Genomic DNA, 25,126 nt, shown 5'->3' with positions numbered 1-25,126 from the left:
CTCACCGTGGAAAGGTGCTCATGATTCCGGCCAAGGGAGGAAAGCCGAGCCCAGCCCAGTCCCCGTGCTGTGCTTACAGTTACATAAAAAGTAAGCATCTGGACAGAGACTGGAGGGGAATTCGGAAAAAGGAGATTTATGGGATAAGTTGATTTATGGTGTTGTGGGCTAAGTTTCCTTTTTTTTAAATAACGTTCTTGTGATAAATTTTTTAATTTTGGGGAAAGAATAGTAACCCACGTGAGGATGAGAATCAAGCTTCCATTTTTACCTCCTTTGTCTCCAGCATTTTGTAACTTTGGACCTGGTCGGTGTGGCCACAGGGGAAGCCGAGGAGGCCAGGGAGGGGCTGCCCGGAGTGGGGGCTGGCCGTGGGGTGGGGCTTTGGGGTGGAAACAGCCAGTTCTGCCTTGCAAAACGGTAACGCTGTTGTTTTATTTTCCGGGAAGGAGGCAAGTCTAAAGGAGGGGACAGAGGGGGCTCAACCACAGGCCACCTGGTGCTTTTGAACTGGTCGCCGGGTGGTGTCGGCGAGGGCTTTCAGGCCACCGGGCCCTCTGCTGGTTCCCTCCCAGGGCAGCCTGACCTGCCCTCCCCCTCCCCGAGTCCCAGCACAGAGACAAGAACAACACTCTGGTCTGGAAGGCGCCTGAGGCCGTGGGCTGCGGAAGGATGAACACGCCCGCTGGGCCTCGCGCCTTCACTCCAGGCTGGCCAGCGGAAAGAAGGAATTAGCGGCCCACCCTTTCTGCCAGCACAAGAAAAGCCACATTTTTAAAAGTTGTTGTTTTTTCCCTTTTGATGTGGGACTGCTCTCCCGACAAGCAGACGAAAAGGAACAACCATGCGATGGAACCCAGCCAGCTGTCGCCGACAGGAACGGGACAGTGGGCAGGTCTGCCGTGGGCCGCCCTTCCCGCAGCAGTGAATTGTGGGGGGCGGGGGTAGAGACCAAAACGCAGGAGAGCAAGCGGGAAGGGCCCCCACAGCCCATGCCACCCGCTCACCTGAGCGAGGGCTCTGGTCCCAAGGTGACCGATGCGTCCCCGCATGTCCCAGCGACTTTCCAGGATGGTCCCGGAGTGTGCCCAGCTCCCACCCACCCAGGTCAGGGTGGCCCTATGGAGGGCGGGGGGCCTCGGGCTCTAGGCCAAAACACTTACCTGCCTGGGGTTTGCCGAGAGATTTAGGACAAGAGAAAGAGCCTTCCTGAGTGGGGTCGCCGAGTGTCCAGCATTGGCCAGTTTTCCAGAGGTCGCCTGGGCCCCACAGCTGGGTCTCCTCATTCTCCCGAGCTTTCCCCTTGCAGTTCTATACTGTACAGCCCTGGTCTGGAGCCAGCATCCTCCCCACCCTCAACCTTTTGAGGGACATTCAGCCCCGGGACTGCCACCTCCTACAGCCTCCTGCCGTCACCTGCCTTCTGGGGCCGACTTGCCAGGGGAGACGGCTGTGAATTTCACTTGACAGCTCAGTCACAGGGGGTAGCACTGGATGGAGGGTGGGGACAGTCTGCCTGAGGAATCCCGGCAGGAGGGCTTGAGGAGGTGTGGACCCCCAGGGGGCCTGCGGTGGGTCAGAGCCAGAGAACAAAGCAGCCATCAGGCCTTGCAGCTCACCAGTGTGAGGAGGGACCACCTCTTCTGTCTGATTGTCTCTTGGTTACACCCTGGTGTATATCACATACTGGCTTTTGTACAAAACCTTTTTAGTTTGAAAGAGTTTCAGATTTAGCGTAAAATTACCCAAAAAAGAATACAAAGAATTCTTGTATGCCCATCACATACATTCTCTAAATATTAACATTTACCGTGTATATATATTTTTTAAATTAATTAATCTATTTATTTTATTGGCTGTGTTGGGTCTTTGTTGCTGCACACGGGCTTTCTCCAGTTGTGGCGAGTGGGGGCTACTCTTCGTTGTGGTGTGCGGGCTTCTTATTGCGATGGCCTGTCTTGTTGCAGAGCATGGGCTCTACGTGCGTGGGCTTCAGTAGTTGCGGCACATGGGCTCAATAGTTGTGGCTCATGGGCTCTAGAGCGCAGGCTCAATAGTTGTGGTGCACGGGCTTAGTTGCTCCGCAGCATGTGGTATCTTCCTGGGGCAGGGATCGAACCCATGTCCCCTGCATTGGCAGGAGGATTCTTACCCACTGCACCACCTAGGAAGTCCTCTATTTTTTATTATATAACAGTGCTATCGAGGTATGATTCACATACATGCTCATTTTTGGTACTTGTTTTTGTTATTAAAATAATAATCTTTGGGACTTCCCTGGTGGTCCAGTGGTTAAGACTCCGTGCTCCCAATTCAAGGGAGCTGGGTTCGAGCCCACATACTGTAACTAAGCCGTGTGCTGCAGCTACTGAGCCTGCATGCTCTAGAACCCGTGCGCCGCAACAAAGACCCAGCGCAGCCAAAATAAATTTTAAAAAAATGATAACGATAGAAACTATGAGTTTTCTAGGATAAATATTGGAAACAAACGCTAGAAACTTATGTTTTCTAGAGTGGCTGAATTGATAGACAGAAAATAGAATGATGGTTGCCAGGGGGTTGGGGGAGCAGGGGGAGTAATGGTTGAATGGCTACAGAGTTTCAATTTGGGAAGATGAAAAAGTTCTGGAGATGGGTGGTGGTGATGGTTCCACAACAATCTGAATGTACTTAATGCCACTGACCTGTAAACCTAAAAAAGGCTAAAATGGTCAATTTTATGTTATATATATTTTACCACAATAAAAAATACGCTTTGGGGGAAAAAATGATAATCTTTGGTCAAGTATCTACTTCCCTATATTGTTTTTGTCTCTCAGTAGTCCTATAACGTAGATACTGTCCCTGATTTATAAAGAAACTAAGGCCCAGTTCTCACAGCTGGTAGCTCTTGATAAGTAGTCGTTGGGCGGATAAGTGCTTGACGTAACAGGTGACTGGCAGGGCAGGGGTGGGGCCCCGTGCATCGTGGTGCCCGCCTGCTGCTCACATCCGAGGCTGCGGCACTGGCCCTCCTGGAGAGTCCCAGAGTGTGCCTGCCGCACCGTTGACGTGGGGTTAATTGGGGTCAGAGAGGCCACAGACTTTCTGGTAAAGGATGTGCTAGCCCCCAGAGACGAGATCTTTCCAGAGTCGCAGTTGGTTGTCAGCAGAATTCCAGGTGCTGCTCGACAGCTGATGGTCCACCTTTGCTTTCTGAGCTCCTCGGACCTGTACACACAGCCGCTGCCTTGGCGCCCTTGAATTTGGGATCCTTGCCTGATTTCCTTGGCTCCTCTGGCCTTTCCTTTCCCTCTTGCATTTGATCTGAATTAGGAATTTTTCAGTATTGCCTCAGACCTGGCGAGGAAGCTCGGTCCCAACCTTAGCCCTTTGTTTCAGACTGCAGTGTTGCGGCAGGTTGCTCTGAAAGACCTGCAGAAGCCCTGGAGCTGTTCAGGGGGAGCAGAGCCCTGTCTGCTCGTAGTGGGAGCAGTCTGGACCGTGGTTACTCTGTTTTTTTCCTCTTTTTCACCTGTAAGGTAGCCATCCCAAAAGATACGAATACCAGACAATAATGATTACTCAGTAGTAATGACCTGCACTGAGGGTCTGTTGTATGTCACACACTTTGCTGGACCCTTCGTCTGGAAGGACTGTGAAGCCCGGAGAAGTGGAGTCAGCTTGCCAAAGGCCGCAAAGCTAGAGGAAGGGGCAGCTCAAACTCAAATTCATCTTTAGGACTCCTAATTCCATGTTCTTTCTGTGACCCCCCCCCCGCCCCAAAGATGCTGCATCCCCTCCCCTGACCAGTGAATGAGCAGGACACATGCAGGAATCAACCCTGGAACCACCGTAGGGAGGGTCCTTAATCCCAGACAGACAGTTAGATGAATCTTCGCCAGATGACCACCCCCGGGACCTGGGATGATGATCTGTAATTTGACGGACTAAACATCTAATGGACACGTGGGCCTGTTTCCTGCAGGTATTTTGAAGGCGGCGTCTCCTCTGTCTACCTCTGGGATCTGGATCATGGTTTTGCTGGCGTGATCCTCATAAAGAAGGCTGGCGATGGATCAAAGAAAATCAAAGGCTGCTGGGACTCCATCCACGTGGTGGAAGTGCAGGTACAGCTCCCCCCCGCAGCTGGCGGCCCACAGCCTGTTCCCTAGCCGATGCTTCTTGATGGGAGGATGTTGTGACGTATAAACCCTGCTGATCCCTGAATGTGCCCACGGCAACATGGGTAGAGATAAGTCAGGAGTGCAGGAGTCACTGATGAAAAAGGTCCCCAAAGAACTTGGACACACATGACCGTGGATTCGGCCCCTTTGAAAACCACTTGGGATTTTATATGGTCATGTCGTGGTGATGTCTCAGGAAGGGACGTGTTAGAATGACCTGAATTCAGGGGCCGCTTCGGGCTCTGCTCAGCTCAGGGTTGCGCCCAAGGTTCTGATCTCTGTCTCGCCCTGCAGGAGAAGTCCAGTGGGCGCACTGCCCATTACAAGCTGACCTCCACGGTGATGCTGTGGCTGCAAACCAACAAATCTGGCTCCGGCACCATGAACCTCGGAGGCAGCCTCACCAGACAGGTAGGGTGGTCGCTGCCCCCACAGGGGGTCCTGGGGCAGCCTCTGGGCCTGACATGATCTCCCCACGGGCCTGAGATTCGGTCACAGGTGGCTTTATGTTGGGTCAAGATATTTACACTGAGATGCTCCTGTGATGTTTAGGATGTGCTTCTGGTAACATAGAATGGATTAATTTCTCAGTTGTGAGTTAGATGATGTATGGGGGGATCTTGGTTGCGGGTGACAGAAGTAAAACTAACTGACTTAAGTGAAAATGGAAACGAGTCAGCTCACATAGTTGTGAAGTTTAGACATCGTTCAGCCCGGCTGGGTATAAGACATGAATGACGTGGGCAGGACTCTGACTCTCCACGTGCGGGCCCCTGGCGGCCTCTGGCCGTCCTGGGGGAGAGCCTCTCTCTCAGAGCAAGTCTGCCGTAACCCCAGGAATGTCTCCCTACTGGGTCGGGTTACTTGTCCCTCACAGAATCACTTCCTCAGGCTAGGGTCATGTGACTACCTGTGGTGGAGCAGATGAACAGGGGTGTCGATTTCTTGGAGTGAAAGCGGGCAGCTTTTCACAGTTGGAAGAGGGGTGGGTATGGACGGGCGGCAGACACTGGACACTGGAGAGGTGCTTTCTGCAAAGAGAACTGATGGCCATGATCTTGGGGGCTGGAGGTGGGCAGTGAGGAGTGATGGAACAAGAGGGTCAGCCTCGGGGCTTGGCGGCAGGCTGCTGGGGGATGGTAGCCAGGGTCCCCAGAAGGAGAGAAAGGGCTGAAATAAAACAGGGATCCAAAAAAGGGGGGTGCCTACTTAAGCCTCCAAGTGCGTTTACCGGCCTCCCTGTGCAGGTACACGGTACTGCATGCCTGCTCTCTGCTCAGCTCTGGCCCCCGCGGCAGTGCTCCAGGGATGAGGGGGGTGGCGGGCTGGTCGTCAGCCGCATCTGCCCCTGTGCACCCTAGCAGGGCACTTTGCAAAACTCAGAATATTCCTTCATCTCATACAGAAAAAATGAGTATGTCTGGTTAAACCACTCCAGAGACTGCTTGAGTCACAGGGTCTTGACGTTGGCTGCCCTTCTCGGGTAGGACCAGGGAGCTCGCTGCCTTGGAAGACAGCCCATTTCTTTTACATCAGCCTCCATAAAAAGAGGCATCCGGGAGAGAACCTATTCCCCAGAACGGGCCCGTGCTGCTTTGCTGGCACCTCACAGGTGTGCAGGGACTCGGTGGCCACCCGCTGGCACCCCCACCCCCATCGCTTTTCCCTTGAACTATCGACGGTCCAGGGATTTCCCATCCTGTTCTTGTGCAGCGGATCTTTCTCAGAATGAGGTTTCACATGTGAACTCAAGTTTTGGTTTTTGTCTGTTCTGCCCATGACAGACATGTTGAGTCTCCGTTTCGGTCACCCGAAAGCTGTTAGCTGTTCCTCCCGGCTCTTTTCCTTGCACATGAACTAAGATGACTCTGTATTCATATACAAGGCCAGGTTTAGAGCTCTCTAGCGTGGCTATCAAAGACTTCCATAGAGGGAGGCATCAGTCTGATAACCGTCTTTCTGGGCATTGGTCTTCAGGGTGAGCTTGTTCAGCTTGAATCCGCCGCCTGAGCAGGGATAGATGCCGTTTGAGCTACCTGTGGTTGAACACCGTCTGCCATTTCCTGGCCGGCTCCCTGCCGTGCTAGGACCAGGTGACTGCAGGCTTGGCTGTGGCTTCTCACCTCACCCTCAGGGCTCAGCACGTCTCTGCAACTCAGGGTCCTTTGATGTGGTGAGAGGCGTTGCTTGGCTCTGTTTCCTGTCTCTGTGGTCCTGCACAGCCCGGCGAGGCAGGAGGGCTCTCTGGGCGCCTCTGCTCTGCAGCTGGAGGGCACCTTCCTGCTCAGAGCCGAGTCCAGGAGGGACCGGCACCCACACCATGGAAGACAACGGCCAGGTGAAGAGAGCCACAGGGTGAGGCCTCAAACGAGCGTCTCTCCTCGTGGAGTTTTGGGGCCCGGCATGGTGGCACCTGGAAGCTCTCTGAATCCCCATTTTTGTCGGGTTTTATGGAGGCTTCATTACACGGGCATGATTGATTAACTCATTGGCCGTTGGTGATTGATTCAACCTCCAGGCCTTCTCCCCTGCCTGGAAATCAGGGGTGGGACTGAAAGGTCCACCCCTCTATTTGTGGTTGGTTCCCCTGGTAACCAGCCCTCATCCTCAGGTGCCTTCCAAAAGTCACCTCGTTAACATAAACCCAGTTGTGGTGGAAAGGGGCTTGTCGTGAGTGACCAGACACCCCTTTCACCTTTGTGGCCCTGAAGCGATTGACTTCAGGAACTGAGGACAGGAGACCAGACATCATGAAAGATGCTCCCGTTGCTCTTATCAGTCGCTCAGGAAATTCCAAGGGTGTGGAAGCTGTGAGTGAGGAACCGGATACAGACCAGATGTACATGAGAAATGTATTTTGGTCATCCTAATGACCAAACATGTATTTCTTATAAATCACAGTATCACAGCTGCTGTGTTCCTTTCTCTTGCCCACCTTTGGCTAAGGTGTCACGAGCAGCCCATCTCCAAGGTGTCCCCTCCTGGTGTGTCTGAGGTGCACTGGGAGCTTGGACTGGAAGGTTGCCACCTCCCCCGGAGCAGACCTGTCCTGACTTCTACTTCACATGCTTTCAGCTTCTACGCAGGTTTAAGACCCTTGTTTAGGAGTCCCTGTTTAGGACCCTTAACAGCCCCATCCCAAGGGAAGGTCTTACCCCTGTGTCAGTGCAGGGCAGGGGTGCTTTAGTGTAAAATCACAGCCTCGGGGGAAGCCTTCCTCGGCAGAGATGACTGTTCCCACCCTCATCCTAGGAGAGCCTGACTTTATGACGATGGCTTTTAGCATCACAGTGGTTTTTTCAGTAAGATAATAATTATACTTTCAGTAACCATTGATTTTAAACATGTGGCAGAAAGGATAAACTTAGTAGCTCGTTTAAGTGCATTTGTATTCCAGTCCGAGAGGCATCTGCGTACCCTTGAACAGCAGAAGTGCAGGGCAGGTGCCTGGGCCTCAGACTCTCCGTGCAGAAGCTGCACCACCTCTGCCGTGTCACAGGGCCTGGAGCCGCAAGGGATCTTGGGGGTCCCCTTGTCCGGCCTCTGGGCAGGGCTGTCCCCCACCATCCCAGGAGCGAGGCTGGTGCTCACTGGATGGAGCCCATCCTAGGAACCACTGACCAGGGAGGGGCGGCCAAACCCCCAGGCAGCTGGCTCCCCCATCGCTGGCCTCCCCCATCGCTGGCCTCCCCCACACCCTGCCACCTGGGGGGGGGGGGGGTGGAAAATCCTAAGTCCGTATCCGGAGGCTGTTTCCTGCATCACTTACGGCTCCAAACTGTTTATAATTCCATCCAGTTTACAGTGACCTGGACAAATATTTAATCCTCAGGCTTCCTAAGCGTTTAAATCAGAGCTGTCAGCCCATGGCCAGGATCTGGTTCCGGCCTGCCGTGAGCAGCGCCTGCTGCCAAGCCAAGCGCAGGCCTGATGAGTGGCTGTCCTCCGCGCTGCGCCGGGCCGGGCGCCGGCCTGTTTGGATTGCCTGTGCTCTTGGGCTTTTGTGAGGAAATTCATGCTTCTGTCATCATCCTCGCGGCCGGTCACATAACTCATCTGAGGTGCATTAAAGCTGGGGCTGGCTTCCAGTGTAAGTAACTGCAGAAGGAGGGGCAGGGAAGCCATGAGGGTGACAAATCTACGTTAATGATGCGTAGCTTCTGCGCAAACAGGGGAAATGAGGGCTGTGGGTTTAGCTGTTTGTCCCAGGTGAGCCTTGGGAAAACGTCTCCGGCTCTCTTGGGTGGGAGGTGCAGGGGTTCCGGGAAAGCTGAGTGAGCGGGTGAGGAAGGGTGAACACGTGTGGCGTGCGGGCTGTCTCCGCTGGTGGGGTCGCCAGCAGCATGGAGTTAGTATTGCTCCCGCTTAGCGGGTGAGGAGACTGAGGTTCAGGCCATTAAGCAGTTTGCCCAGGGTGACCTACCTAAGTAGCAGGCAGGGCCAGGCTGTGAACCCAGATCTGTCTGCCTGGAAAAAAGAGGAGGCTGTCTTCTGCCACACTGCATTCTTTGGTCTTTATCTGTCCCCTGTGTCTGGCATTCAGGAGATGCTCAGTAAGCATTTGCACAGAAACCCATCGAGCAGTTGGGCTCAGTGTAGACAGGACACTACCCCTTGGGTGCCCGGGGACGTTCCGTCGGCAGCCCCTCGAGCAGCCAGCGTGGGCAGTGGCAGTGGACCAGCGGCCCCAGAAGCAGGCGCCGCGAGTGGGGCCAGAGCCACGGAGTCCCGGAGTGTGCTCAGCAGTGCCGCCCTGTGGGTGCCTCTTTCAGGAACCCAGTTGACCGTATGAGATGCCTTCACCACCCAAGGTAGTGAGGAGGGTTTCAAGATTTTTAAGTAGTTGACTGATCTGATCACATTTGTGTCTTCAAGATGTGGCTCTGCCAGCTGGCGGTCAGTGAAGGAGCCTCAAGGCAGGAAATAACGAGGAAGGGCAGAGGCGGGAGGAGTAGAGGAGGGACGGGTTGGAGACGCCTTGGGGTGACCCCCAGGCTGTGAGCGAGGGGCTCAGATGGGTCTTCCTCACTTGAGTTCCTCCATTAAGCAGTACTCGCAGTGACCCAGGCCTCGTTGCAGCCCCGTGCTCACTCACACCCTCCCCACATGTGTCAGGAGGGAAGGGGCCATCTCACCAGGCCCTCCGTGCCGGCCCCGACCCCGGCAGCCATCCTGGCCAGCGGTCAGGAGCACCCAGCCAGGCCGAGGGCTCCCAGCTCTCCTGTTTCCATCCACCTCACACCGGCCACCCCGCAGCCACACAGGCCTGGGCCACCCTTCCCTGGCGTGTCCCCCAGGGTTCCCCCACTTTCCTGCTTCCTGTGCCTGTCTTGGTAAGGGCTGTGGCTTGGGCTTGGCAGGATTTATCCCCGGGTCCCCTTCCCTGGCGCCCCCAGGCTTTGCCTCCATCTGCGCCTTTTTTTGAGCAGCCCTCACTGACTTGCTTTCAGCTGTTGGTACATGTACTGGAGCCGGATTTCACACCTGGTTGTGACCCCTGGCTGTGGAGATGCCCCAGGGGCTCAGGCCAAGGCGCCCTCACCCCTCTCCACTCTGGCCTTTTGTTCCCCCGCCCCCACCAAAAGATGTCTCTTAGGGACTTCCCTGGAAGACGAAGCAAATAAAGTGTTTTGGCAAATCCCTGTAGCCATGGGGCCACAGGAGGCAGGATGAGGGAGGTCTTCACAGAGGTTCATCACGGCCAGTCCTTGAGGGGAGGAGGGTGGAAGCTGCCACCTGGGCCCCAGCGGGAAGGCAGGAAGGCTGCGAGCGAGTGAAAAAATGTTGCGGGCCAAGTACCAACATGCTGAAAAGGAAGTTGCACTGAGGGGTCACTTCTGTGTGACAGCTGGAGACGTGGGAAAGAGGCAGGACTGTGAATCTCTGGAAAGAGATCCAAGGTTTCCAGTCCGGGGCCAGGCCCTGCAGATGTTCATGTGATATTTTTTTCAAATTTTAAATATTTAGAAACAAAGGTGGAATGTCTCGTGGGGCATGGAGATTAGGCCGGTCACTCGCAAGGAGAGCTCTTCCCCCCACCCCAGCCACTTGGCACCAAGGCTCGTCGTGATGTATCTTCAAGCAGTGAGACTCCAGCAGAGGCACCTGCTCACGTGTCCAGGCAGGGAAATCCTCTTTGACTCGCGCTTGGCAGTTCGGCAGGGCGGCATGTTTGAGCAGGGGGAAGAGGCCCGTGGCCTTCCCTCCAGATGTGGGGAACAAAGGGGTCCGGGCCAAACTCGGGTGGTTCAGGGAGGGCTTCTCGCCGGGGAGGCTCAGCTACAGCTGCGGCTACTCCCTTGTTCCCTGCGGTTCCTGGGTTCAGGGGCAGAGAGGCTTCAGCAGTGTGGCTTCAGGGATGCTTTGGTTTACATCGGGTGACCTGGGGTGGAATGGCCCAGCCTGGCAGAGAGGGAAAGCTGGCATGAGGCCACTTCCCTGTGCCTGTCCCCTGCTGGGAAGGTTGGTCAGGAGGGGAGCAGAGCAGACACCGAGGGAGGGTTGGGGAAGAGAGGCGGGTGAGGCAGGGATGAAACTGCTCGGAATTTTTGAGCCCTAGACTGTGGTTTGTCCTTGATTTTTTTTTCCGGTAAAGAACGTGGATGAAGTTGAGCAAACGGAGAAGTCTCCTGGAAGAAAACAGGTCTTGGAATCATCCAGACCTTGGTTCAGATCCTAGCCCAGTCTCTTTTCAGCTGTGTGACCTGGACAAACCACTTCCCTTCTCTGAAATTCAGCATTTTCACCATCGAGCTAATAATGCCCATTTAGAAGGAGTGTTGTAGGGCAGAAATAAACATTTTGACGCATGGGTTATGCCCAATAAATAATAGCTGTTACTGCTGCTACCATGTATCATGCAAGCAGAGACTTTTCCATCTTCTAGAATGTATACAGTTTTAGGGTCAGTTAAATTTTTCCTAAACCAGGCAAACCAGACCTTCCTTGAGAGGCTGTCTGACCACTGTCTTCTGGCTTGACAGCATGTTCCGTCCTGGCCTCCAGCCCTGCTCTGACCTGGAGCACAGCCCAGTAACCAGGAGGATGCCGCTGGCTGCTGCCCAGGAGCCAGGCCAGGGAGGGTCCTGGGAAGGGACCTGCCGTTGAGCCGGGCGCATTCTGGGCCTAGTGTGTCCATCAGCTCATTCAGTGCAAGGTAGAGGCAAGGAAGGCCCTCGCCCTGAGCCTTCAGAGCAGGAGCTGGCTTCTTGCAGGGCCCCACCCTCCAGGCTCTGCTCACTGGAAAGTGCTGCGGGGCACTCTGCTCACGTTTTCCCTTTTGAGGAAAACGGCCTGCTTTCTAAACACTCGCCCCTGATCTCTGCGTCTCCAGGCCACGGAGAGGAGCGGAGGTGCTTGATGGGGACAAGCGGGCTGGGCTCTGACTTCACACTCAGTTGGAACCACCTTGTGGAACATCTGTGTGACCACAGCACATGAAAATGTTTTCCTCTGGCAGCCGCTTTTATAAGGATGTAATAGTATCTGCGTTGCAAAAATAGTTCTATTTCTGGCAGGTCAGCACTGCCAGCGTGCTGACCCTGCCCAGGTGTGGAGGGGGCCGGCAGGGGTGCGGGCAAGGGGGCCGGGGAAATAACGTCTGCGTGCCAGGCCTCTGCCCCCACCCCAGCCCACCCTCTTCCTTCCCTCCCCCCGGCCCTGCCGGGCCTTTGCCCTGGGTTCTGATTCCCTGCCTTGAGCTTCACAGCCCCTCGTGTCCTCCCAGGGAGTCGGTCTACTCCTGGGAGAGGCTCACCCTTCCCGGCCCCCCAGCCCAGACCTTCTCTTACCTTTGAGTGCCCAGCAGTTCTAGCCTTTTCCTTTGTTGGAGGATGGCTCTTGATTCTGAAGAGGCGGGATATCTGATGTGCCTTTGCTTCCCCGACGGCCCTGAGCCCACTGCCATCAGTCCTGGGCCTCACTTTGGGTGGTTGGTGCTCATTTAAAATGGGGTCCTCGCTGAGCTCAGAGCCTCACTGTTTGCCTGGAATCAGGGAATCTGCCATCTGTGTGGAGCTGGAGAGGGGGAGAGACTGATTTGTGGGAGGACGTAATTCATTTGGGACAGACCCCCAGACCTCTCCTCACCCAGAAGAGCAGCCCTGAGCTGCCATCAGGCCAGGCACCTCCTCCACGTGGCAGGAGAGAACACTCAGTGCCAGCATGTTGGTGTCCAGAAATGCTTTGTAAGAATGGGTAGGCGAGGGACTTCCCTGGTGGCACAGTGGTTAAGACTCTGCCCTCCCAATGCAGAGGGTCCGGGTTCGATCCCTGGTCAGGGAGCTAGATCCCGTATGCATGCCGCAACTAAGAAACCCATGAGCCACAACTAAGGAGCCTGCCTGCCGCAACTAAGACCCAACGCAAACAAATAAATATTTAAAAAAAAAAAACAAAAAAAGAATGGGTAGGCAGGCGCCGTCCTTCCTTGGGGCGGGGCGGGGGGCACCTACGGGGCCTCCCAGCCCCCGTTCTACACGCACGCGTTCCAGTTGTGGAGCCTCAGCCCTGAGCGTGTCCTGCAGGTGCCACAGCTCTGCCCAGGGTGGGGCGCTCATCACGCCTGGCACGGTGGGGAGTGGCTTTCACTTTGAGGTTGGTGGGCACATGGGGGCCCCGGAGCCTCTGAGGGCTGAGACTCCGCTGGATCACTGGCCGTAGTGCCTGCGGCGGCTCAGGGCCCGGTGTCGCAGGCAGAGCAGCCGGTCATTCTAGCAGCTCACTCCATCTCTTGCGTTTGGCCAGTTCTCAGCAGAACGGCATTGCCAGAACCAGGCGTCTCTGCTCCTGACCCTGGAGGGGCCTTGCAGAGCCATGGTTTCCAGACCATCACTCCACTCCGGATCCCTCTCCTGTGGCATCTTGACAAATGGCCGCCCCATTTCTCCCCAGACACCTGCAGGGACCCAGGGCTCATTGCTCTGTGAGCAGATGCTGTTGCAGACATCTCCGTCACCCCTCGGCAGTGAGGCGGATGGCTGGACACGCCCCTGCCAGACAGCAGGCCTTCGGAGCATGGCCAGGATCTCCCGAGTCTTTCCCTCCCAACCTGAAATACCCACATTCTTTCCCATTTCTTGGGATGAGGATGTTCAGACCTTTGAAGCAGAAGAACTCCAGCTTTTGTCCATGACTCTGAAAACCCAGACTGAACCCAGCCCTGCAGATGTGGCTGGGCTGGGACAGAACAGAGGGGGCCTTCCTCAGCGAGTGACGGAGCCTCGGCCCTGCAGCTTGGCTGTGTGATGGGGGTGGATGGGCTGCCCCTGAACTGGGCACCCGTAGTACCTTCATTTTGGTCCCTACAGTTGCGTGAACGCTGTCCTAGCAGCCACGTCATTCTTGTCAAGCTTGAGATCACCTCAGACCCACAAGTCTCTTCACTGGACTTGTTCCCCATTTTGTTCTCAGGTTAACGTTTGAGCCAAGGTATGGGGTTTGCGTTTGCCTGGGTGAACGTAAGCAGCGCTCTGGGGCAGGGGGAGCAGAGGCGTCAGGGTCTAACAGGGCTGTCACCTGGGCAGAGTACCTGGCACCTTTAAGCTTCAGTTTCCTCGGCTTTAAAGTGGTTCTGACGAGGACGGGATGGAGTGAGGCGGCCTCTGCCAGGAAGCGCTGTGCTCTGCAGCTGACCCATGTCTCAGGTCTGGGAGGCACCCTTCTTGTCACCTCCTCCGTTGATGCTGGAGATAGCATCCCATGAACCCTCTTGGCTGTGCCTTAAGCCCTGGATGAACAGGTGGACCCAGGGCCAGGTGGAGAATCGGCGGGATGCCCCGGGGCCACTCTGGGAACAGGAGCACGCCATCGTCCAGCCACAGCCGCAGGATCTTAGGTGGGAACCTGCCACCGTGATGTGATCTCAGAGGAGCCTCTGTTCTCCAACCCAGCATGTCCATCTCAATAGGAAATTGGAGATCTCGCAGCAGATCGTGTTCACAGCAAGCCTGTGCTGGCTCCTGGAGTATCTGATTTGAAAATGCACCAGCAGATATTTTGTTTTTAACGGTCCCATCAAAAGTTGTTGTCTGGATCAGGGTCAAACGAGTGGTTAATTTCCCACTCCAGTCTTCCCTCTGCTATGGAAGCGGGGTCAGCCTCTGCCCTCCCCCAGTGTTCTGGCACCTCTGAAGTGTGCTGTAACTTTTCAAGGATGTCTGTGTCACAGAATCAGATTTGTCTGGTCCTGAAACTTAATCATTTAAAATATCTTGGTTCTCTCCTACCATCTGCTCGTGGCTTTGTCTCCCTCTTAACTGGGTCTGTTCTACCTCTCCCAGCCTGAAAATCAGTCTCCCTAATGGATAAGAGAAATAAAAACAGGTGCAACACAGCAGAGGCCTTTAGCTGCTGAACAGACCACCACCCACCCCAAGCATCTGCCCCGTTGTTCTGGTTCTGAAGGTCGTTAACCTTCCACCTTTGCTCTGCTTTTCTCACTCGTCCAAATTCATTTTGAGCTCTAGCCTTCCTGATCCAGTTCCTGTCTTCTCATCCTGTTTCTTAATTGTCTATTTCAGCTTCCAGATTTTTTTTGTATTTTATTTTTTTAATACTTATATATTGGAGTATAGCCGATTAACGATGCTGTGATAGCTTCAGGTGCACAGCAGAGCAGCTCAGCCATATGTATACATGTATCCATTCTCTCCCAAACTCCCGCAGCTTCCATATTTTATTTCAATCACAGAGGTGACTAGCTACGCTTCCGCTCAGTTTAAACAGCATTTATGCACTTACCACTCTGCAAGGCACCTGTCAAGTGTGAAACAGGTACATATATCTGCCCTTAAGGAACGTATAATCTCGTGAGGGAAATAAAAATAAGCCTTAAACATAGGAAGTGGGGGGAGAGCTCTGTGTCATGACTCAGCGCTCCTGTCAGGGTCATCAGTGCCTTCTCCCCTCCCTGCCCCCTTTCCTTTCTTTTCTTCTTTTTCTTTAAATCAATTTATTTATTTTTATCTGTTGGCTGTGTTGGGTCTTTGTTGCTGTGCGTGGGCTTTCTGTAGTTGCAGAGAGCGGGGGCTACTCTTCAGTTGGCCATGCACCAACTCCTCATTGCAGGGGCTCTTTTGTTGTGGAGCCCGGGCCCTAGGCACATGGGCTTCAGTAGTTGCGGCACATGGGCTCAATAGTTGTGGCTCATGGGCTCTAGAGCGCAGGCTCAGTAGTTGTGGCGCATGGGCTTAGTTGCTCCGCAGCATGTGGGATCTTCCCGGACCAGGGATCGAATCTGTGTGCCCTGCATTGGCAGGTGGGTTCTTAACCACTGCACCATCAGGGAAGCGCCCCCTTCCCTTTCAATACTCAGAGTACTGATCACTGGGCCAGAACTGACTCGCTGGGTCCCACCCCCTCTAAAACCCCCTCCGTCATAACCAGGGACCTGGATTGAGATTCTCCTGTTCAAGTTCCCCACAGTCACGTGGCCAGCCTCGCAGCCTCACAGAGCACAAGGAATGCAGGCTTGGAAGGAAGCACGGCTTTGACCTGGGCTCTGCTGTTACTGCCTGTGTGACCTTGGCCAAGTCACCCCATCTGTCTGACACTGGGGTTGTCGGTCCCTCCCTCCGTAGCTGCCACACACAGCAGCAGCACAGCACGTTGGAGGCTCACCTGCGACATCAGGCCCCAGCGTGCCTGGTACCCGTGGCCGCCTGTGCCCTCCCTGCCGCAGGCTTGTGGGGGCGGAAGGAGAGGTGTGCTTCGCCAAGGGCAGAGCAAGAGACTCTCCCCTGGACGTGGGGACTCTGGGCTCCTGCTGGCTGGACTGTCTATGGCCTGAAACTTGAGTTGTTTTGTGCTGGGGTTTCCCCACTGGAAGAGTGGCCTTGCAACCCCTGCCGCTGGTCCCAGGCCTGCCCGCAGGGAGAACAGGCCCTGTGCCGTCGGCAGAGGCTGCCGCCCTCACCTGGCTCTCTTCTGACTTGGAAGAACATTTCTGTCTCTTGCAGATGGAGAAGGATGAAACCGTGAGCGACTGCTCCCCACACATAGCCAACATCGGGCGCCTGGTCGAGGTGAGTGGCCTCCTGCCGCCCCGGTGTGCCGCCTCCGCGTGGGACGTTCGTCCCGAGAGCCCTTCAGCCGGCTCGCCCACCTCCCTTGCTGCTTCTTTGCAACTCCACAGCAGCTGCAGCACGTTTCTCATTGTTGGCCCTGGCCTCATGTGTTCTGAGCCTTCTGATCTGGACGCGAGCAGGGCTCAGCTCCAGAGACACCCCGTGTACTATCCCCCTAAACACGTGCACCCAGAAGACGCAGTTCAGGAGGCCGTAAGTCCTGTCTCCCCCAGTCCACTGGGTGCGAGCAGAGACTTGAGCTCAGAAAGGAAGCCGATCCCGGGAACACCAGTGGGCTCTGGAGGAGCTCGAGCTGCGGCTGCCTCGGCCCCCACCGCCCCACGCCACCTGGAAGAAGGGGGTGCTCTCCAGCTGCACAGAATTGTGCACAGAGCCGGTGGGAGGGCTGAGGGCTGGTGATGGGGGTTAGGCCAGTTCCCAGTAACGGTCAGCATAGGACACAGGTACCTGGGTGCCGAGGATGGGCAGGCGCTCAGAGCACACGTCACAGGCGAGGTCTTGGCCGTGGGGCGCCCTCGCTGGCTTTGGCGCAGTCTTGCGTCCCCCCCCTGTGGTCACAGCGGGGACTGCAGGGATGCGGGGTGGGAGGAGGGAGGGCGTCGGGACGCCTGCCTGTTCCCGTCGGTCTCACTGACCTCCCTTTCCAGGACATGGAAAATAAAATCAGAAGTACACTGAATGAGATCTACTTTGGAAAAACAAAGGACATCGTCAATGGGCTGAGGTAATGTACCCAAAAGCATAGGCTTTGGAACCAAAAAGATGTGGATTTGAATCCTAGGTTACTGCTTAATAGCTCTATGGCCTTGGGTCTCAGTTTCCAGCTTTGTAAACCAAGGCTGAAGTACCCACTTTATAGGGTTGTTATTGCAGATTCTGCAAGGAAAGGCCCGCATACAGGGTTTGTACTCAGAATAGAGGTGGGTTCCAACCTCCACCATCTTTGTTTCCTGGGGCCCGTTCACCGTAACAGCATTGGTGTCCTTGTCCCTGGAGTCACCTCTCAGTCCTTCAGCCTGAGTCCCACCTAAGAATCTGCATAGCACCTTCGACTCCGGGGCCTGAGAGTCCCTCCAGGTCAGACCCTAAGGCGCAGGAGCGAGGGGCACCACCAGCTGCTGGTCGGGTGGGCTTCAGGGCAGCAGAGGGGGCCCCCCAGCCTGCCGCTTTTCTGCTGAGGCACCCGCCACCCTGGGGTCCTCCCAGGGCTCTGTCGGCTGCCCCTCCCCACACATCTTGTGCCCCCAGTCTTCAGTGTTGGCCGAAGTGAAGGCTGAGGGGTCAGCTCGCGGGGTCCTCAGGGTCATGGCGGCAGGCCGGGGGGCCAGGGCCCCTTGGGGGCAGTGGAGGTGCTGTGCAGCGAGCACTGGCCTTGGAGTCAGGAGGCCGGGACCTCACGTAGCCCCTGTCACCTGGAGTTGTGTGACCTTCCACCAAGGACTCCTCTCAGTGGCCCCCCGCCTGTCCAGGAGCAGGACTGTTGACGGGAGGGCGCGGGATGGAGGCTGGCTGTGCGTCCCCACAGCGCCACGCGCGTCCGGGGGCTGGTGCTCTGCTGGGCTTCCAGCCCTCGAGTCCCCCACAGGCCTCTGCGGACAGAGCTCTCCTCTGGGAGCGAGCAGAGGCGGGAAGCAGCTCCAGGGGCTGCCCTGCTTTGTGAATCTGTCCAGGAGACAGGTTTTCCAGTCTTCCACTCACACAGTTTTAAAGAGTCGAGTCCACTTTGGAGTCGTCATTTTTCTATTTCTTCCCGCCCGTGGGGAACGTGGTTTGGCCCTTGGTGGGTTTGATTCTACACACCCCCCCGCCCCCAAACGCACACACATTACTCTCCTCTAGCTGTTGAGCCTGGGGCCTCATAAGTCATCTGTGCCCAGAGCTTCCTGACCTGGGGCCCCAGCACCATGCACACCAGACGCACCCACCCACCTGTAGGGTCCCTGGGCGATGGCTGGAAAATGGCAGAGAGCCCACGGGGTGGTGGTTCAAACCCCTGAAATCTGTGACCACCACCCGCAAGAGCTCCGCGGCCACGACCTCCGCACCGCAGGCCCCGAGGGGCAGTGGCCTTGGTGACGCTTGCCCTCTCTCTCCTGCCTGTGTGTCCCCTGTACTCCTCTCACTGTCGCCCCCACCGCGTGCTCCTGGGCCCGCGTCCTCGCCTCCCGCTGCTCTCACCTCTGCACACTCTCTGTAGATCTGTTGACGTTATCCCCGACAACCCCAAGTTCCTGCAGCTGCAGAGGGAGCTTTCCCAAGTGCTGACGCAGCGCCAGCTCCACATCCAGCCTGATAATTAAGCCGCTGCAGGTACCCTGCCTGAGAGGCCTGAGCGCCGCCCCACTAAACAGCACTCACCAGCCCGCTGAGATCCCCCAGACCCTTAAACACCACTAACCCCGTGGCCGCTCGCCCGGGAGCAGCCCCGTTAACGTGTAGGCTCGCCCCGTGTAACACGGACCCGATCACGTGTGCGGTGTGTATGCCTTGCACTCTGGGTGGGGGCCGCGTGTGAGGGGGGCAGGCGATCTGGGCTTCTGCTCCTGAGCAGCCTGGGCCGGGCATCCCCGCCGCCTCTCCAGCAGGAGCCTGCGCTGCTCCCCGTGGCCTCCCGCTCAGCCCGCGGCTTTGGGGGCCTCTGTCTGCTGTGTGTGCAGCCAGGGCTTCGGCAACTTTCCACCGAAGATCCCAGAAGCCAAATAAGGCCCCTTCTCGGTGGGAGATTGACTGGGGCTAGCTCACCTAAAAGGGGTGCATCCGAGTCTGAGGATGGGACACAGAGTGGGGCTGTATTCCGCCCCCACCCCCAGACCGGATGTCCCCGGAGCTGCTGGCGGGAGCAGCATCACCCGTGCCCTGGCAAGCTGCAGCTGTCCTCCTAAAAGCCTCACGCTGGCTCATCGACAATGGCCAAGAACCATGACTTGAGCAGTGACAGACACAGATGTGTGAAAGCGGTCAGCGTCCCCGGAGAGGAGGAGGGAGACGGGTTTTAATATAAACCCAGCCGGGCAGGGCTGCAGAGCCGGGGCTTAGGGGCTTCCTCCCAGGCCCAGGGGCTGCACACAGAGGCCCCGACCCAGAAGAGGCTCAGTGGGGTTTCCTGGAGGGGGTGGGGGGGCACTTGTGTGAGCAGGCAGAGCCACTCCCCTGGGACCGCAGCACAGTCTGGTCTGTGTGGCAGCTTCAGGCCTGAGGCACCGGTCAGCCTCCCTCCTCCTGCTGGGACCATCGCATCCCCATCATAGCATTAAGAAACCTGCTTTTAAGGGGTTCCATATAGTGCAGTTTTCTCTCCAGCTTCTCAGCTGTTAGGGTGGGTCTAGAATCTTCTGGATCCCTTGCCTTGGCCAGTCCCGTGGCCACGCACTGGAGGCTTTCCAACACAGGCCCGCCCGCAGCAGGGGGCAGCCTGGCACCTTCTGTCCAGGGCAGCCCCTCCCCACCTCCAGGCATTGGTTCCGGGTTGCTTGGCAATGACCTTCCCGAGCTCCTTTCCCTAAAGAAGTGCTCTGCTCCTTATACCTCCAGCCAATCCAAGACTAACCTCTGTCTGTTAGCTGGTTCTAACTCTGGAAACTTCTTCTTTGAGGGGTAGCAGGGAGCTGGGTACAACCCAGGGCTGGCCCACTGCTTCCCAGAAGAGCCAGCACCCACTGAGGCCGGGGAGCTGCCACTCCGCCTGCTGCCTCCGCCCACTGGGCGTATTCACCTCCCTTTGGGAGCCTTCCAGAAGCCTGTGGTGGGCTGGCTGAGGTTTGGATCCTGGGGGCCACCAGGGCTGGTGCCTGACCCTTCCTTTGGCTGTCGCAGAGCAGCGCACGTATTCAGAATGTGTATTCAGCAGTGTCAACCAAAAACGTCAGCGCTTCTCATGGAATTTTTTTAGTTGCACATAGACTTTCAAAGTCTTGTCTCTGCCACCCTCTCTACCATCGTGAGGGCACTTCCCATGAAGTTTCTAGGACTCAGCGGCCAGAATTCCACGTGGGATGCTCTTGGGTCCTACTTCATGGCGCTTCACCCATGTTCGGCACTGGGGATTAGTTTTTGGTCTCTCCCTCCCGTTCTGTTCCACGGCCAGTGCGTGTCAAGCTTGAGATTCCCTGGCTCCATGGCATTGCTGTGAGGCAGCCTTCTGCTCGTTCTTTCCACTGCTCTGAAACTGTTAGAAAGTTTATAAACAGCTTAATAAGTTCCTGGTTAACCCACACATTGGGGGAATTTGACAAAGTGATCATTAAGGTCATTGCCGGGGCATTTCTCAGAGCCTCAGTTTCCTCATCTGTGAATTGGGAATAATGCTCAGACCCCTCCCTCCAGGATGCTTGTGAGAGTTAAGTGTGTGAGAGACGCGCTCTGTAAGTTGTACAACCGCTGCAAAGCTTAGTTGTTCGCTTTGTCTAACCCGTGTGTAAGTGCACTCCCGTGAGCATCTCCCCACAAATTCAGGCTTTGACAGCAGTGACCCAGAGCCACTTACCTGTCCCTTGTTGCCTCTTGAAATTCATGCTGAGGGATTGTCTTGGCCAAGTTGACAGCTGATGGGGCCTCGCAGCAGAAGCCTGGACGTGCCTGCCCCACAGGTGCCCCCTGGGCCGTGAACGCAGGGGGCTCTGTGTCCCGGGTGCTGGTTCTCAACACTCACTGGGTGGCCAGTCCTGCACCCCACCCTGCTGGGCAGGGGAGCGGTCGGGGGAAGCTTTGCAGGGGTCCTTACCTCTTGGCCTTTGGCCTGAGTCCACAGCTGGCCTGAAGCACAGAGGGTCTCTGCTGCGTTGTGCTGGGAAGCCCAGAAGCTACTTCTGGTTCGGGCTGATGTGGGGACCTGTGCCGAGTCCAGGTCACGCCTAGCCTGGCGCAGAGGTGGGCCGTGGCCTCCCCCACGGGGCCACCCTCAGTCTCCTCCGCACGGCTTGAGGCTTGCGCTCCTAGAGATGCCTGGGGGGCACCCAGCCCAGGGACCCGGCCCCGCACCCTGGACGCAGCAGCGCGGGAGCCCTCGACCCCTCGCTGCCACACTCTTCCCATTCAACCCGCTAATGACAGTTCTTTTCCGCCCCCGGCAGGTCTGTGCAGACTTTCGCAGACAAATCAAAACAAGAAGCTCTTAAGAACGACCTGGTGGAGGCTTTGAAGAGAAAGCAGCAGTGCTAAGCCTCCGCTCCCCACTAACCGGACACGCCATGCGCGCATTAGATTCCTTTCTTAGAAACTCTGCTCCCTCCCTCGTCCCTTCCCTCCCCGACAGGTCACCTAACAACTTGCATCACCACCGCACAGCGCCATCTCTCCCGAGAATAAACCCTGTGAACACCCTTCTTGTCTCCGAGGCCTACTTCCCACCACATTTTGCTAACAAAACTCGGTATTTCCATAGAAACCGTGTTTTCTGTTTGCCCCGGCCCCGTCTGCCCACCACCACCCATTTATAGGCATAAAATACACTGTCTGCCTCCCTTCCCTCCCACCTTTTTGTTACATTGGTGTAAAAAATGTAAAACAAAAAAATTTTATGAAATAACTGTGGTGTGTGAAAGATAGAAGAAAAACTGGAAATCTGATTCCATGTGTGTTTGGGAGTTGCTTGGGGTTGGGGGTTGGGGGGGACAGGGGACAGCTCTGGGAGAAAGGAGAGGTGGCCCTCATCATCGTCCCGCAAGCCTGGCCCCTGTCCCGCGGAGACCACACAGTGGGGGGCGGGGACCTGCGGCCCGTCCTGCTCTTCTGGCCAGGTGCTTTTCTGTCAATTTTTATGGAATGCAAAAGGAGTTTTTGTTTTATTTTGTTTTTTTGTAAAGCTTAAAGAGAAAAAAATCTACATCTTATACTTGAGCTTCCATACTTAAAAAAAAAAGGAAAAAAAGAACAAAAAAAAAAACAAATAAAAAGAAACTGGGACGCAGTGAGCACTGACCTTGTGTTCTTTCTCGCCTGCTTTACTTTCCAAGCATGTGTGACCTCACGGCTGACCCCGAGGGGTGGGGAACGCAGCAGGGTGTCGGGGGGAGGGAGTGGGCGCACGGGGTGAGTGAGCAGCGGCTCCTTGCAGAGCCCAAGCGGCTCCTCGGGGCCCCCACGCTGCAGACCCCTCAGGTGGGACGAGGTGGGGCTGCCCCAGCCCCAGGCTCCCTTCGTTTCAGCAGACACCTGCTGTGCAGGCGCGCGTCCCCACGCGTCCCACGCCAGCCTCATGGCCCTCAGGGACGTGGGAAAGCAGCCTGTGGTGACACGCCCAAGGGCCCTCAGAGCTGCAGCCGGCGCGCTCCCAGCTGACCCCAGGGCCCACAGCCCGGTGAAGCCCCTCTGGCTTGAGGTACTTGGATCCCTGACATGCCTGTCCCTGACTCCTTGGTCCCGGCTTCTCTCTGGTCTGATGAGAAAGTTCCCAGATGGGGCACGTCTTTCCTGAGTGCAAAGTACCACCGAGATAGAAACAAGGGACCAGGAGAGACCCCTGAAGGTCCTTTCAAGGACCTTCAGGTGGAGATGAGGTAGGTAGGCAGGTGAAGGCTGGAGCTCTGTCAGGTGGGTGGGCCCAGAGCCTGTCTCCACATGTGTATGGCGGAAATGACATCCTCACAGGCTTGTGGTCACATGCCTGGCACAGATAAATGAGTTCGTTTTTATTAGGTGTTCAATCACGTGACCAAAAATAACACTTGAAAGCCAGAAGTTGTGCCTGTAACAAGTGCCAGGCCTGATACTCTTCCTTCTAAAATCTTCCATCACTGGAAGAGCCATCACTGCTGTTTTTTGGTGCTGAGTCAGGCCGGTGAGATTAGGGACAGTGGGCTCTGAGACCCGGTTTCTTCAATGAGGGCCAGCCAGAAACAAGGGGCAAAAGAGGAGTGTGCCCCAGGCTTGGGGCCACCTCCCGCTGGGCCTTTCCCTGCTCTGTGGGACCGGTGCAGGGCTTGTGGACCTGCTCATGGCCCCTCTTCCTTCTCCAGTGCCACCCGCTCCCCACGGTGCAGGGCGGCCACGCTGTTCCCTCGTCCCCCCGGGTGACCCATGCTGAGCCAGTTAAGATGCTCTCTCTGGAGAGACTGATACTGAAACAGCCATCTCATTCCCACCAGGAATGATTCCCGGAGCCTTGGTGCCTGTCTTTCCAGACGCTGATGGGTCACCTTTTCCTTCCTTGTGAGCGCGCAGCTGGCCAAGAGCCTTTGCTGCTTGCTTCGTGAGTGGGCTTCTGGTCCTGGTGGCCAGTGAGCCCCCAAAGAGGCTGGAAGAAAAGGGGTACCTGTGTCCAGCATCTACGCAGCCAGTCACTGGGCCTGGGGGCAGCCTTCGCTCTGAAGCCTCAGCACACGCAGAGGCAGACAGCCTGCTCCCACCGGGATGTGTGGCCCAGAACTAAGATGGAACGAAGACCCCACATGGGGCGAGTGGGGGAAAAAGAAATGTCCCAGGTTCACTAAGTAACCAAGGGGACCCTGGGCTGGGAGGGCCTGGGGCCGGGTGCTGAGGACAGGGCTGCGGGCCAGTCCGTCTTTGTAGGTGCCACCTGCCTGCCCCCGCCCCACGTTTGGGGTGCCCTGGGCATTTTCCTAGATGGCATCTCATTCTGTAGCTAACACGGAGACAAATACCATGATATGACTCATGTGGAATCTAATTTTAAAAAAGATACAAATGATCTTATGTACAAAACAGACTTAAAGATACGGAAAACAAACTTATGGTTACCACAGAGGAGGGATGAATCAGGAGACTGGAGTGAACACCCACACAGTACTATGTATCACATAGATAACCAGCAACGGTTACTGTAGAGCACAGGGAGCGCTACTCAACATCCTGTGATAACCTGTATGAGAAAACAATCTAAAAAAAGAATGAATATAGGTATATAAATAGCAGTCACTTTGCTGTGCACCTGAAACTAACACAACATTGTAAATCAACGATACTCCAATAAAATTAAAATATATATTTTTAAATAACTGACATGTAACCTGCCAAGGCAGGGATCTTTGGGGGGGGCGGGGGGGGGTGACTGGCCCAGTCTCCTGCACCCCATGCGGGTCCCAAGGGAGAAATCCTCCCGAACCAGTTACCAGGGCAACTGGTAAGTGCAGAGCCTGGGCCTGAAGCCAAACACTAGGCCCACACTTAAGGCGGGAGGAGGGCTCTTGTCCCTTCAGGCCTCACCTAGAGGTGAGGCCCCTACCAACCCTTGCCTGCAGCCAAAGGAGCAAGGCAGCCCACCCGGGACCTTTCACCTCAGGGACCGCACTGGCCGGTGAGCGCGGCCCAGTCCAAGCAGTGGAATCGACTGACGGTCAGACTGGCCCTTCCCCTCTTGGGGAGGAACACCAGGAGGGTCCCAGTTTCCTTGGACATGCTGATGAGTCTTCCCCTGGCACAACAGGCCTGCAGGCCTGTCCCATTTGCCCACTGTCACAAGTGTCCTCCATCCAATGGACATGCCCACGTCTCCCCCATCGGACTGCGGCCTTCCTGAGGAGGAACCCCCGCACTCAGCAGACTGGCTGGTGTGGGCAAGGGCCATCACCCCACCAGACGGGGTGTTCCCCGGAGGGAAGGGGTTATGGCACTCCCACCAGGGCAGGGGCTGTGACCTCTCCTTCCCTGCCCAGCTCAAGCCCAGGCCCACACCTGGGTTCACACTGCCACGCTGAGCCCCCAGGTCCTCAGGCTGGGAGGGCACCCAGCCAGGTCACCGCCCTGGGAACAGCCAGATCCTGACTGCAAAGGGCACTGAACCAGATGGGCTGTGGGCATGGGGGGGGGGCCCTGCTCAGGACAGTGAGGAGGGGGCCTGAGCACAGCAGGGCTGCCCCACCCTCGAGGGCAAGGGTGAGGCTGGCTGGCATCCGGCCTGAAGCCCTGGGCCCCCAGCTG

General features: G+C 56.3%; 1 protein-coding gene across 2 annotated transcripts in view; it reads left to right on the top strand.

Annotated features, from left to right (window-relative positions):
- CAPZB (capping actin protein of muscle Z-line subunit beta) overlaps nucleotides 1-22,164 on the top strand; it is a 132,947-nt gene extending 110,783 nt beyond the window's left edge. The window contains exons 5-10 of one of the 2 annotated variants that reach the window (XM_057698098.1): nucleotides 3,968-4,109; nucleotides 4,461-4,577; nucleotides 16,124-16,189; nucleotides 16,900-16,976; nucleotides 18,450-18,562; nucleotides 21,322-22,164. In XM_057698098.1, coding sequence (XP_057554081.1) covers nucleotides 3,968-4,109; nucleotides 4,461-4,577; nucleotides 16,124-16,189; nucleotides 16,900-16,976; nucleotides 18,450-18,552 — 505 coding nt within the window. In that variant the 3' untranslated portion in view covers nucleotides 18,553-18,562; nucleotides 21,322-22,164. The remainder of the gene's footprint in view (nucleotides 1-3,967; nucleotides 4,110-4,460; nucleotides 4,578-16,123; nucleotides 16,190-16,899; nucleotides 16,977-18,449; nucleotides 18,563-21,321) is intronic. The other variant, XM_057698106.1, reaches the window with a different exon arrangement.
- Nucleotides 22,165-25,126: the final 2,962 nt, after the last annotated feature.

The sequence above is a fragment of the Hippopotamus amphibius genome, chromosome 1 (assembly GCF_030028045.1).
Source record: "Hippopotamus amphibius kiboko isolate mHipAmp2 chromosome 1, mHipAmp2.hap2, whole genome shotgun sequence".
In the NCBI taxonomy this organism is placed as follows: domain Eukaryota; kingdom Metazoa; phylum Chordata; class Mammalia; order Artiodactyla; family Hippopotamidae; genus Hippopotamus; species Hippopotamus amphibius.
Note: the sequence above shows the minus strand (reverse complement) of the source record. Positions and strands in the feature narration are given on the sequence as shown.